Source organism: Rhinoderma darwinii, chromosome 8, assembly GCF_050947455.1.
Source record: "Rhinoderma darwinii isolate aRhiDar2 chromosome 8, aRhiDar2.hap1, whole genome shotgun sequence".
NCBI classification, from domain to species: domain Eukaryota; kingdom Metazoa; phylum Chordata; class Amphibia; order Anura; family Rhinodermatidae; genus Rhinoderma; species Rhinoderma darwinii.
Window position 1 is genome coordinate 40,931,183 of NC_134694.1, and position 15,278 is coordinate 40,946,460.

Sequence of the window (15,278 nt, forward strand, 5' to 3'; positions counted from 1 at the left end):
GTTCCGCTTCCTGAGAATGAGGAAGTAAGCGGCGACCAATCACAGATAACTTCCCGGGAATAGGAGAAGGAGGCTCGTAGCGCGGATGTCCGGTACGGTATTGTGTCCGCAGCGTTATTATACGTCCGTGCTGTGCGCGCATTCTACATACAGTCAGATGATCTTATGGCTACAGGGGCTGATGAACCATGTACTCAGTACACTGGGTGGTGATACAAATAGTCTCTAAGCACAATGCCCAGCTGTACCAGTCTAATGCGGGCTGCACACATGCCAGGCTCACAGTGATACTATTCTGCCATACCCATGAGATAGATGTCTGCCTAAATGCATTATTTTTAGCTGTTTTCCTCGACTGTATTAATTGGTCACGTTCAAACGACTGACAATCTGTAACGATGCTGAAGTTGGTTTCTTATTCAAGGGGATAGAATTTTAGAATTTTTTTTCTGGTTGGTTCAATAACCGTAATGGACTTATTTAATTAGGAAATTACAATGGTTGGGGTTCCCTAAGGAGAATAAAGTTGAAAGTAGCTGGAAAGAATGAATAATGGGCACAGAAATGGGTATTAAAGTGGACAGCCAATATTGGGATTTAAATGGTTAAATAATTTTGGATCACTTATCTAATACGCTTGCTCTTATGCCCAGAATCACTTTGGGCCACCCTGGACTTGACTGAGTGATGAGGGACATCTCTATCTGTGTGTTGGCAGGGTTAGATTAGTGGCCCAAAGTAATTTAACCCTTCAAAAACACTAGTTACTTATTCAAATAGGTAAACATTGTCCATCTGGCCACTTTTATGCCCAGAACTACTTTGCGCCAGCCTGGATTTCACTGAAATTTATGTGGGTCATACCTATCAGTGTGTAAACAGTGTAAGATCAGTGGTCCAACATCATATAACCCTTTGAAAACACCAGTTAGGGGCCGTTCACTTATATCCGTTGACCGTTTGTTTCCCTCCGGCATGTTGCAAAGAAGCCGGAGGGGAACTGATGCTAGAACAGATACTATAGCTTTCTATGGGATCTGTTCTGGCACAGGTGGGAAGGTGGATGAGAGCAGGAGTGGAATTTAGTGGCCGGGGATTCCCTCTAGGAGGAGCCCCTGACGCCACTGTCCATATATGGACAGTGACGTCAGGGGTTTACCGCTAGGAGCAGAATCCCCGGTCATAGCATTACTGGGGATTCCGCTCCAGGCGGAGCCCCTGATGTCATTGTCCATATATGGACAGTGATGTCAGGTGCTACTCTCTGAGGGGAATCCCCTACCACAGTGTCGGCAACGCTGTGGTCGGAAGATTCCGCTCCTAGCGGTAACCACTGACGTCATTGTCCATATATGGACAGTGGCGTCAGGGTCTCCTCCTGGAGGGAATCCCCGGCCACAGAGTTGGCAAAGCTCTGGCCGGGGATTCCGCTGCTAGAGGGAGCTTTAGTGGCGCTATATACAGTGGGGGTGACACTATCTACAGGGGAGTGCTGTGGCACAATCTACAGGGGGCGCTGTGTGGCACTATCTACAGGGGGACTGTGTGACATTGTCTACAGGGGGGTTTGTGGCACTATATAAAGAGGGTAATCAATGGTAATGCAAACGGAAGCTATGCTTTCCACTTGGCTTTCCGTTCATGGGTTTCCCTGATGGAAAGGTCTAACGGAACCCATGAACAGAAGCCAGACGCGTATGTGAACGAGGCCTTTTCCTGTCATCTGAATAGGGCCTTAGTGAACCCTGATCATTGTAATTAATAAAAATAAGTTCTTCATAGTTACTGAACCACAAAAAATGAAAATACTTTCCCCTAGAATAAGAAACTGGTGAATAAGAAACCAAGTTCAGTGTTGTCAATCTGTAGTAGTAAGGGCTTATTCAGACAAACGGGATATACGTCCGTGCAACGCGCGTGATTTTCACGCGCGTCGCACGGACCTATATTAGTCTATGGGGCCGTGCAGACAGGTGCGTGATTTTTACTCAGCGTGAGTCCGCAGCGAAAAAGTCACGACATGTCCGTTCTTTGGGCGTTTTTCGCGCATCACGCACCCATTGAAGTCAATGGGTGCGTGAAAACTACGCATGCCACACGGAAGCACTTCCGTGGGACAAGCATGATTCGCGCAACAGCGGTGAAAAGGATGAATGAAAACAGAAAAGCACCACGTCCAAATGGAGTGTCATAATGATGGCGGCTGCTCGAAAATGACGCAGTCGCGCATCATACGGGGCTGACACACGCAGCTGTTAAGTGCCTTTTGCGTGCGCAAAAGGCATCGATTTTTGCGCGGGCAAAACGAACACGCTCGTGTGAATCCGGCCTAAAGCTGTACACGAGACAGACGTGGGCCGCACACACGAGACAGACGTATATTTATTAATTTCAATATATATAACCTTTTCATTTAATAACATATTAACCAGGCTGAGCCATAAGATCAAGCCTACCAAATTGAAAGCTTTGTTTCTAAGATTTTGTTCTAAGACCCCCCTTTACGTCAGCATATTGCATTCCGTCCTGACATATACCTCCAGTGGAAGGCTGCAACGTATTCCACTGTATAGGCATACAGTTAGATACGTCACCCGAACCCCCTGGCAGAGCTCTACCTATATCTGGACAATGCTGTCAGGAGCTTTACAATGCTGGAGTCCCCGGCTAGAGCATCTAAAGCACTCTTGCCGGGGACTCTGGCCCTTGGGAAGCCCCTGGCGTCACTGTCAATGCACGGACTTCAGCTCTTAGGAGGCTTCACAATGCCGGAGCCATAATGACATCAATCAAGTGCCGGCCGGCTGTTCTGCTCTGGCAGTACCGTATAATAGTACATAGAGGTTCTGAGAACCTCTTCTTAAGTACCCCCATTACCTGCCATACTGTGCCGCCAGCGCCGTCCTCCCACTCAAAATGAATTCAGTAAGAATACACGAGACTGATTTCAAAGCATTTAGGAGCCTTTACAGGCGCCAATTGAACCTGTAGAGGAATTATTGCGACCTCTATGCGTATTTAAGCAGTGCACCTATTAATTCTCAGGATCAGTGCCTCACACACTAATCCTGAAAGGACTCTGTCGCCTCCGAAAAACCCCTAAGCTACAATGATCATTTAATAGCTTTAAAGACGCTGAATCCGAATCTGTACGTTTTATCTTTCTACTCGTTTGTGTTACGTCTCTATAAACCTGCACACGGGCCATGCGCTGCATGCAGATGACGAGTCCTAGGACTCCTCTGCATTATATCACCAAGCCTAGGAGTCCTCTCTATTCATCAGCATGCATCACATGGCCCGTTTGCCGGCTTAAAGCGGGGGAATGCCAGTGAGTAGAAAGATAAAAGTAACAGATTCGAAATCAGCATCTTTTAAGCTGTTTATTGATTACTATTGATGGACGGTGGGCTTAATTTCTGTGACTCCTGCCGATGGGTAGAATGAAGTGGCAGCAGCCCTAGAAAGAAGTTGTGCCACTTGTCTTCATTCAACTTTCACCGGAGAGCTCACACCAATTGGACATTGATGAGATATCCTGGCAATATGCTATCGATGACTGTCCTAAGACATTCATTAATGGTTTTGCAGAAATGCTCTGTGTGGACGATTGTTTTCCTGGCCGTATTGTGGCGTTTATAATACAGCCGCGTGATCTGTTTTACATGTGGTTTTAGCTATGGGTGTTCGTAGTCCTTTTAAGTCTGTTCTCATCTATTCCTCATCTAAGCCAAATAGTGCATTTTATGAACCTTTAACCTGAGCATGAGCACAATTATAAACGACTGATCTGCTTGTAACTCTTTAGGACTTGAACTATATGATGGATCCTCAACACCAGGACATTCTCAGGAGGTTGCGGCTTGAGCTCTGCTCGCAGGGGCTAGCTGACGGCCTTGTGCCTCAGTACTTGTTTCAGGAACGAATCATCACAAGTGATCAACTTGAGGACATCACCTCGCAGGCCACTAGTCAGAGACGAGCCATGAAGCTCCTGGATATTCTTCCCACACGTGGACCAAAGGCGTTTGAAGTTTTCTTGGAGTCCTTATCTGAATTTCCATGGATCCGTATTAAATTAGATCAAATATGTAAAGAGAATCCAGTGGAAAAAACAGTAGACCTGCCTAATAACATCAAAGATGTCTACCCAAGTGATAAACAGCTGAACCTTCTGGCCAATCAGATAGGTGCTGAATGGGAAAAAGTACTGTGTTATTTAGGATTGGATCATGGGGAGCTCTACAAATGTAAAATGCAACATCCCTACTGTTTGCACTCTCAAGCATTGCAAGGATTGGTAAAATGGAAACAGCACATGGGGCGTAAAGCGACAATGCAGTGTCTCTGGGAAGCTTTACAAGCTGCGGACGTGCACCCTTCAACAGTGAAAACCATTCTGCAATTACCCTGACATCAGTCAATATTTACAGTACCAGTATAATTGGGCAGGAAAGTTTAAGGAGCTGGTTAGGAAGTAACCCTAAAAACTTGTTGATCTCATAAAATGAACATTTTGCTTTTTTATTATTATTTTTTTTTCTTAAAGAGGCTCTGTCACCACATTATAAGTGCCCTATCTCCTACATAAGGAGATCGGCGCTATAATGTAGGTGACAGCAGTGCTTTTTATTTAAAAAAAACCAATCTGTTTTCACCACTTTATTAGCGATTTTAGATTTATGCTAATGAGTTGCTTAATGCCCAAGTGGGCGTGTTTTTACTTTAGACCACGTGGGCGTTGTACAGAGGAGTGTATGACGCTGACCAATCCGCGTCATGCACTCCTCTCCATTCATTTAGGCAGCGCATAGGGATCCTGTTAGATCACTATGTGCTGTCTTATGCTAACACATTAACAATACTGAAGTGTTTAGACAGTGAATAGACATTCCACGGGATGTCTATTCACAATCTCTGCACTTCGTTACTCTGTCTGTGGTAGTTACAGCAGAGGAAGTGTGATCTCGCGAGATTACGCTGTAGATGACAGGTTACAACGAGATTACACTTGCACTGCTGTAACTACCACAGAAACAGTAACGAAGTGCAGGAATTGTGAATAGACATCCCGTGGAATGTCTATTCACTGTCTAAACACTTCAGTGTCGTTAATGTGTTAGTATAAGACAGCACATACTGATCTAAAAGGATCCCTATGCGCTGACTAAATGAATGGAGAAAAGTGTATGACGCTGATTGGTCAGCATCATACACTCCTCTGTACAACACCCACTTGGACAATATTAAAACACGCCCAGTTGTCCATTAAGCAACTCATTAGTATAAAGCTAAAATCGCTAATAAAGTGGTGAAAACAGATTGATTTTTTTAAAATAAAAAGCACTGCTGTCACCTACATTATAGCGCCGATCTCCTTATATAGGAGATAGGGCACTTATAATGTGGTGACAGAGCCTCTTTAAATACCCCGGAGGCTTCTGAATTCTAATGACTATTTCCGCTATCTTTGAGTAATCTGATTCACTGTTATTTTGCTAATATATAACCACGAAGACTATGAACTCTTTGATTTGGTATTCTCTTTCAGATGTGAGGATTTTCCCCAAATAAGTGATATTAACTCTTTGATTACTATTTTTATCCTCATACCAGTTATGACATCCAGTCTCCTGTATGAAATTATTTAGCAATGCTCTCTGACTAATAGAGGAAATGATCTACACTTCACCTTTTGTATTTTTGCACATTGTAAGAATTTACACACATAAGAGTGGCTCCTAGGCTTTAGACAGGCAGCGACTATTTAAAATAATTTATTAATTCCTGTAACTTATATAGCACTAACATATTCCGCAGCACTCTACAGAGGTTGTCCTTTGGAACTCACAAACTAAATTCCCTATTTGTATATTTTTGGGGTGAGGGAGAAAACCCACACAAACATGTAAAGAACATACAATCTCCATGCAAATGTTGTCTTTGGTTGGATTTGAATGCATTTAAATGGCGCATGCATTCACCTTTTTTTTTTCTAGGATTGGTGGGACTCCTAACGGTCGGACTCATACCGATCTGACACGTGGTTTTAAATTGATATACCATTAATGTTTATTTCTTTCAAGGGGTTTTCTTAAGATAATCTAATGATGAACACTACGTTTCGGTGACTAATTATTCTATAAAATTGAAGGTTACAGGTTCTCTTTAATCTCCCCTGCATTTTCATGTACATGTAGGCTACAACATGAAGGGTCCAACGTGCATGTACTTGATTGAGATGGCCTGGGCATAGAGGATGTGCTCATCCGATCACCGCGGGAGCCCGGTTGTAACGGACATCCGGGCTTCCGCTGCAACTACCGGGACAGGAGCAGCTTCTGATCCCAGGCATTGAACCCCTTAAATTCTGCAGTCAATAGCGTCTGTGGCATTTAAGTAGTTTGACAGAGGTGGGGGCACTGACAGGGAGTAATGCTTTGGTATGCGGAGTATACCAAAGCATTACATAAGCGATCAGAAAATCGTATTGTGAAGTCCTCTAGTGGGATTAAAGGAAATAATTAAATACAGTTAGAGAAAGTTTAAAGAGGCTCTGTCACCAGATTTTGCAACCCCTATCTGCTATTGCAGCAGATCGGCGCTGCAATGGAGATAAGAGTAACATTTTTATTTTGGCCAAGTTATGACCATTTTTGTATATATGCAAATGAGGCTTGCTAAAGTCCAACTGGGCGTGTTTAAAGTAAAAGTCCAACTGGGCGTGTATTATGTGTGTTACATCTGGGCGTGCTTACTTCTTTTACTAGCTGGGCGTTGTGTATAGAAGTGTCATCCACTTCTCTTCAGAACGCCCAGCTTCTGGCAGTGCACAGACACAGCATGTTCTCGAGAGATCACGCTGTGACGTCACTCACTAACTGCCCCAGGTTAACACCCAGTAAGCGAACAGAAGTGGATGATGCTGATTCGTCAGCATCATGCACTCCCATTCCTAACGCCCAGCTAGTAAAAGAAGTAAACACGCCCAGATGTAACGAACACAATACACGCCCAGTTGTACTTTTACTGTAAACACGCCCAGTTGTACTTTTGCAAGCCTCATTTGCATAAATACAAAAATGGTCATAACTTGGCCAAAAATGCTAGTTTTTTAAAAATAAAAACGTTACTCTTATCTACATTGCAGCGCCGATCTGCTGCAATAGCAGATAGGGGTTGCAAAATCTGGTGACAGAGCCTCTTTAAGGAAAAAAAAAAAGTGGACAGTAAAAAAATACAATAAAACAATGTTTTTCCATAAAAAGGGGTTTTATTTTGTCAAATATTCGAAGTGAGAAAAAGATTGGCACTGCTTTGGCTCTTAGAGCACTATAAAGCTCAGCAATAAGACGACCGCATGAGTCTATACGGAATCAATTAGATCAAGAACAGGTGGTGCTCAGTGGTATAGTAAGGCAAGCACACGTACAATAATAAAAGTAGAAAAGATCCACAGCACTCACCATTTAGATGAATGCTCATTTAACGTTGCTGCAAACAAATAAGGGCAGTATGGATGTGGTGCTCAAGTCTATGCCCGTTTCGCGTGCACCCACGTTTGGATCCACGGCAGGGTGCCATGTCGCATTTGAAAAGCCCCTGAGGGACCAAAACAGTGGAAACCCCCCCAAAAGTTATCCGATTTGGGAAACTACAGCCCTCAATGAATTTATTAAGGGGTATAGTGAGCATTTTGATCCCACGGGTTTTTTCTGAATTTAGTGGATTTGGGCAGTGAAAATTAAAATCTTTGTTTTGTCTAATAAAATGTAGTTTTAGCTCCGATTTTTCCATTTTCACAATAGATAAAGGAGAAAAAGCACCCCAAAATTTGTAAAGCAAACTCTTCTGAGCACAGCAATACCCCATATGTGGTAATAAACTGCTGTTTGGACACACGGCAGGGCTTAGTCAGAAAGGAGCACTGTTTGGCTTTTGGAGATCAAATTTAGCTGGAATGGTTTTCGGGTGTCATGTCAAATTATCCCCTTCAAAACAGCTGATTGCCGGGGGTCCCGGCAGTCAGACCCATCAGCTATTGATGGCCTATCCTGAGGAAAGGCTATCAATTTTCAGGGACTGGATAACCCGGGCCCCAGCAGACTACTTACCCTCCTCTTCAGTTCTGGCCGCAGCGGAGGTACTCACTCCATCCAGTGTCGTGAGGTAATGCGTGGCGTACTGCGTTGTGACGTCATGCGCGGCATACTGCTTTGTGACATCATGACGCAAAGAGACGTCAGAACCTCCGCTGTGCTCCGGAACGTAGGTTTTATTGATATTCGGTACATACGACTTTTTGTTCACTTTTTATTCTAGATTTTGCTGCAGAAGAAAGCTAAAAACGCACCGCGCCACATAGTGCAGATCACCAGAAGTAATGGAATAAAACAGAGGAAAGTCAATTGAGCTCACCTCTTGGCGTTGGCTGTTTGTAGACTTATAAAGAAATAGGTATCATTAGACCGATACAGCCAGGTCCCATCCGGTAACTGGAGGTGGTTACCGCTGTAAAGTATTTGCAGGAAGAAAAAATTGGTGGACCATAAACGGCGCTGCTGGTAATAAAAGTAGAAGCAGTTCCAGTGTTTTGAAATACAAAAATAAATATTTTATTGTAAAAGACTATGCGTTTTAACTCTGAACCAGCGTCTTCATCAGGCCACTTGTTCTGACAAGTGGCCCCTAGAGAAGAGAACATGTGAGCAGTGCTGGGGAACACCCCTAGACAATAAGTTTGAATGGAGAAATGGTTGCAAACTGGTTATGATAGCTTCTGAAGCCATAAAAAGGAAAGCTCAATGCATAAAACAGATAAGTGCAACTTTTTGTTCTGCAGGGACTTAGTAACATGCACCTATATTGATTTTTCATGCACAAAGGTTTCCATAGCTTTTAAGGCCAAAATAGGCCTGGTCATTAAGAGGTAAAAGCTGGACTCCCACAATATGTTTTTGTGGCATTTTTCTATTGTCATATTTTACATATAAAAAAGCTGCACACCAGTAAGATGAAGTAACATTAGAAAGTGGAGCTTATAACTATTTTTGTTTTGTTTCAATCTCGGCATGCTTTACCTATAGCATTTTTTCCAAATGGACTTCAAGAAAAAATTATTTTTTTCCTAACGGGATATTGTTTGTATTTTTAATCAAAGCAGTTCTGTGGAAATTTGTAATACTCTTAACCCCTTCGCGCATCCTGACGTGCCATTACGTCTGGGTGCGGGGGTTGATGTTTGGAGCGCGCTCCATATGCTGCGAGTGTCGGCTGTATTTTACAGTGGACACTCAGGACTAGCAGCCGGGAGCAGCGATCTCGCTGTTCCTGGCTGTTTAACCCCTCAAATGCCGCGGTCAATCGTGACCGCAGCATCTGAGGCATTGAAAAGAGGGGGGCGGCCCCGTCCGACAGCTCATCGCCCCACCCGCAGTGCTGCCTTCACTCTGCCTCTGCTAACTATAAATGGTACCAAAAGAAACTACAGCTCCTCCCGCAAAAAATAAGCCCTCATACCACTCCATTGACGAAAAAATAAAGAAGTTATGGCTCTTGGAATACGGGGAGTGAGAAACGAAAATGAAAAATCAGAAAATGGCTTCGTCCTGAAGGGGTTAAAATACATCAATCCAGAACTTGACAAACCTATACCAGGTCTTGAAGTCAGTAAAGAGGCACTCTGAAGACATTTTGAGGCCTAGTTGACATAACTTGGATATAAACGTCTACCCTTTTGGACTCAAAATGAATATTGTAAGGCATTTTCTCTTCCCCAAGTAATCAAAATAATACCTCCCGACTCCCAAAGTAGTCACTGCAGCAACCACACCTTCCCCTAGTAGTCAAAGCAGTGCCTTTCCTCCCTTAAAACATCCTAGTTTCGACAATGTCCCGATTAACAGCTGCACTCTTGCACTTACAGCTGGGATCAAAGAAACCTTGTTTTAACCATTTGGATAATGGGATCAATGTTAAGCATAGTATCTTTTGAGTAGAGGGTAATCTTTTTGTAAACCTATTGTGAACCCTGGCAATGTGATTGCAGAGGTTTAGCGTTTTATCCAGGGACTGCTCAAAGTCTGCCCTAATAGTGTGCTGTGCTTGTCCTTCTATACATATGCCAGTACACTATAGATACAAAATAATGATTAAAAATCAAAATCCCCTTATCGAACTTGCATTGGGAGCCTCCATCTCTGGTTCCTTTCAGCCACTCTGCTGTTTTTGACTGCAAGAATAGCATAGTCTGCGCTAATATCAACATAAACGGAACCCTGACAAACTCAAACAAAGTTAATGAGGTCCATCAGTGTTATTTTGGATCCGTTGGAAAGTGAATCCATCACAGCAACATGAATTCCGTTATGGATGGAAGCAATGACACTATTATGAACAGAGACTTTAAACTGGAAATAAGTTGCAAAACAATTAAATTTAAAATGTATTAAATAAACCATACCTAACTTTTCAGATGACTTTTCAGAATAAGCTGTAATATGTGTGTAGATGAGGAATAACACTATTTCTGACCATTATATGATTTGTGGCATTTTTTAGCAGTTTTCCCTGCTGCAACCTCTCTAATTCTCAGTTTTCTCTCAGCTATTGGGGGGAGCCTAACTTCTATTATGTCTTCTATACACTGCACACATAGAGAAGAGGAGAATCCTGCTCTACTTTCTATATCTATTATATATATATATATATATATACACATATATATTCAGCACGGAGAACATTAAACAGCAGTAAGAAGCAGTGTAGCTGAGAATCCAGCACTGGGGTGACATATACTTACCAACAGCCTCTCTCTCTGCTCCCCTTTCGTCTCTATAGACTTTTATGGGCAGTGTCTGTGTCTCTTCCTGCGCTCTCCTTCTCACTCCCTCTCCATAGACTTCTTTGGGCTTTGAACTTTGTCTCGCTCTCTTCCTGCTCCCCTCTGCACAGACGTCTATGGGCAGCGTGTTTGTGTGTCTCTCTCTCCCTCTTCCTGCTTCCTCCTCCTGACCAAAAGCTATACACCCTTACTGACCAGGCATATTTAAAAGTTATAGCCATGTGCCAATTTAACAGCAAATTGTTTTATTACTCTTTAAACCTACATTTTTTCTTGTTTTTCTCAAAGCATATTGGGCATCCATATTTTGTAAAAAAAAAAAACTTAAAGGAACAGTGTCACCAACATTTTTTTTTTTATATCAGTTTTATGTTAGGGTTTTATTAAAAACGTTTATATTTATTTGTGTGTTTGTGTGTTACTTTTTTCTATTTTTACACTTTTTCTTCCCTATGGGGGATGCCATTTTTTTTCCATTTCTGTATGTGTCGATTAACGACACATACAGACATGGAATACGGCAGCTCCAGTCCCATAGGGACTGCGAACGGGGCCCGTTCCATCCACTTTGGTGTACGCCGTGTGTGTGGGAACGGCGCATGCGCCGCTCCCACACAGTCCGATTTGAAATGCGCGCCGTCCGGCGCCATTTTCCTGTGGACCGGAAGTCGCGGCCGGGCAGTAAGATTACTACTTCCGGTCGCGGCTTCCGGACTTGTGCACTTGGAGCAGCGGCAGCAGACGGAGCGGACGGACCAGAGGGAGCGGCGGCGACTGGAGCAGGTAAGTGATTTCTATGTATGTTCGTGTTTCAGTGTGTTTTACTAGTGTATGTAAACCTTCTACACTGTGTGTTAGCTCAAAAAATGGCGACACACAGTGTAGGAGGTTAGACCGTTCAAACCCCTCGTTTCTCCCGGCACTAGCCAGGATAAAGGAGGGGGGGGATTCTGAGAGCTCACTAGAGCGAGGGATTTTTTCCCAATTTTGCAGCATAAAGCAATGTGGTTGCTTTACCACATGCAATGCTGCAATTTTGGGAATTGCTCCATCTAGTGACCAGTGCTGGGAAATATTATAAATTGAATCCAATTTATAATATTTCCTGACTCGTGGAAAAAATAAAAAAAATTAGAACAATGTTTAATCACCTACACACTAATTGTTTAACTAAAAAAAAAACAACATGTTTTGCTGGCAACACATTCCCTTTAAGTGATTACATTTTACTTTTTTAAAATAAAGAGTAAAAAAATAATAATGTAAATATGTGAAGTTAGGTGATTTTTTTTCATATGGTGCATTCCACTGGGTAAACACACCTCAACACATATTTGGCAACTTCTGCTGTCTTCAGCAATACCAAATTTGTGTGCATTTCTTACATCCTGGGCGCAAGGTAGAGTTTACAATGAATGGTGCGCAAATTGTCTTTTGCTGACTGTCTTGATTGCTGACACCATACTACCATTACGAGCTATCGTATGTGGGTAAGACCATTAAAGAATGTAGGTCAACAATTATAAATTTATTATATGCAGTGGGAAAACAGAATTACTAGTGCCTAAACACTTTAAAGAGGCAAGGCAACTGGTAAAGTAATTTAAGTTTTTATTTGTGGATCACTTATTGCCCTTCAGGAGAGATGGAGATATGGAATGTGTTTTATTGTGCAAACGGTTTTTATTAGTTTTGCAAAGAAAAAAAGAGGAAAGAAAGCCAGCTTAACTGTAAAAACAAATGTAACATAGAGCGGCAAAGCTAGATTAGGCAAATGTCATGGGAACAGACATTAGAATTTTACCAAACAGAAAACTAGTAGTCATGAAATGCCTCTATTTGAGGCCCTAAAACAAGAGATAGGGTGTAACATAATTTGCAGAGCACAAATTTTTGCATTTGGATCGCGACTAGCGCCATCAAAGAGGGCAGGGGAGTAAGATAAAGGGCGTCTTACAAGAGAGGTGAGAAAGAGAAGCAGGAGGAGAGTGTCACGATCTGTGGGTATGCGGACCCACTGGGCCTTACCGCCGTAGCGGGATTGTAGCTGGCCAAACAATGTACCAAGTCAATGTATATATAGTCCAAGCACTAGGGTACCTGTAGTAGTTCAGACAGTAGCAATGGTTAGGCTTAGATGGGACCTTGGTAGCAGACACCAGGCGTGTAACACAGCAGGCGTGACCGGTGGCACAACACAACTCCAAATTCCTAAAGCACAGGAACAAAGGTAGCACAGGATACATGTAGCAGGTACGGGTACACTGGGAACAGGATAACACTAAGGAACCATTTGCAAAGCTAACACGGGTAAACACAACGCTCAGGCAAGGAGTAAAGGGGCCGAGCCCTTCATATAGTCCAGGGAATCATGGACTAATTTTTTAGACACAGCAGAATGGAGCGGAAGTGGGCTCTGGCGTCTCCTAGGGAGTAGATGCAGGCCAGCGCTCACAGATCCATGGCTGTGGCCGTCGGGGGGTGAGTCATCTAGACGGTCCGCGCTACAGAGGGTAAGGGAGTTAGTCCCATTCCGGGGTGAAAGCCAAACAAGGAAGTTGGGAGTAAGGTATTATGCGTCAAGGGTAAGATAAGGATGCCAATTCTAGAGAGGAGTGGGCATAGTAGATCCCAGGGCAAAATACTTTTTCGTGTCGTTCAGACTGCTGGGCATCAATGGCCTCATTAACCATACAGTTATTTAGTTGTAATTTAACAGTAGCAAATGGCAAGGTGGGAGATTTCAATGCTTTTGCTATGGTCAGCTTTTCTGCCAGGAGAAGTAAGTAAAAAGATTGAACTGTGAGTATGTTAGGTCTAGGGGTCAAAAATGTAGCAAGTGAGAAAAAGACCAAAATTGGACCTATAACGGCGCTGCTAAGATGAAGTTTAAAACATCGAAGTATATAAATAAATAAATAAATAAATAAATATGTTTTATTAATAGATAGGCTACGCGTTACGACATCGAACTGATGTCTTCATCAGGCCAAGCAAAATCACACTGATTATTGCAGCTTATATACAGTGAAGGAAATAAGTATTTGATCCCTTGCTGATTTTGTAAGTTTGCCCACTGTCAAAGACATGAACAGTCTAGAATTTTTAGGCTAGGTTAATTTTACCAGTGAGAGATAGATTATCTAAAAAAAAAAAATGAAAATCACATTGTCAAAATTATATATATTTATTTGCACTGTGCACAGATAAATACGTATTTGATCCCTTTGGCAAACAAGACTTAATACTTGGTGGCAAAACCCTTATTGGCAAGCACAGCAGTCAGACGTTTTTTGTAGTTGATGATGAGGTTTGCACACACGTTAGATGGAATTTTGGCCCACTTCTCTTTGCAGATCATCTGTAAATCATTAAGATTTCAAGGCTGTCGCTTGGCAACTCGGATCTTCAGCTCCCTCCATAAGTTTTCGATGGGATTAAGGTCTGGAGACTGGCTAGGCCACTCCATGACCTTAATGTGCTTCTTTTTGAGCCACTCCTTTGTTGCCTTGGCTGTATGTGTATCGGGTCATTGTCGTGCTGGAAGACCCAGCCACGAGCCATTTTTAATGTCCTGGTGGAGGGAAGGAGGTTGTCACTCAGGATTTGACGGTACATGGCTCCATCCATTCTCCCATTGATGCGGTGAAGTAGCCCTGTGCCCTTAGCAGAGAAACACCCCCAAAACATAATGTTTCCACCTCCATGCTTGACAGTGGGGATGGTGTTCTTTGGGTCATAGGCAGCATTTCTCTTCCTCCAAACACGGCGAGTTGAGTTAATGCCAAAGAGCTCAATTTTAGTCTCATCTGACCACAGCACCTTCTCCCAATCACTCTCAGAATCATCCAGATGTTCATTTGCAAACTTCAGACGGGCCTGTACATGTGCCTTCTTGAGCAGGGGGACCTTGCGGACACTGCAGGATTTTAATCCATTACGGCGTAATGTGTTACCAATGGTTTTCTTGGTGACTGTGGTCCCAGCTGCCTTGAGATCATTAAAAAGTTGTAGTCTTCGGCTGAGCTCTAACCTTCCTCAGGATCAAGGATACCCCACGAGGTGAGATTTTGCATGGAGCCCCAGATCGATGTCGATTGACAGTCATTTTGTATGTCTTCCATTTTCTTACTATTGCACCAACAGTTGTCTCCTTCTCACCCAGCGTCTTACTTATGGTTTTGTAGCTCATTCCAGCCTTGTGCAGGTCTATGATCTTGTCCCTGACATCCTTAGAAAGCTCTTTGGTCTTGCCCATGTTGTAGAGGTTAGAGTCAGACTGATTAATTGAGTCTGTGGACAGGAGTCTTTTATACAGGTGACCATTTAAGACAGCTGTCTTTAATGCAGTCACCAAGTTGATTTGGAGCGAGTAACTGGTCTGGAGGAGGCTGAACTCTTAATGGTTGGTAGGGGATCAAATACTTATTTCTCT

The 15,278-nt window shown here is 43.0% G+C and overlaps 1 protein-coding gene across 4 annotated transcripts in view; it reads left to right on the forward strand.

Annotated features, from left to right (window-relative positions):
* Nucleotides 1-4,535, forward strand: part of LOC142658663 (death domain-containing protein CRADD-like) — a 70,853-nt gene extending 66,318 nt beyond the window's left edge. For 3 of the 4 annotated variants that reach the window (XM_075834259.1, XM_075834258.1, XM_075834260.1), the window contains one exon: nucleotides 3,809-4,535. In XM_075834259.1, the coding sequence (XP_075690374.1) occupies nucleotides 3,821-4,414 (594 nt within the window). In that variant the 5' untranslated portion in view covers nucleotides 3,809-3,820 and the 3' untranslated portion in view covers nucleotides 4,415-4,535. Of the gene's footprint in view, nucleotides 1-10; nucleotides 93-3,808 lie in introns of those variants that run through there. The other variant, XM_075834257.1, reaches the window with a different exon arrangement.
* The last annotated feature ends 10,743 nt before the right edge of the window (nucleotides 4,536-15,278 follow it).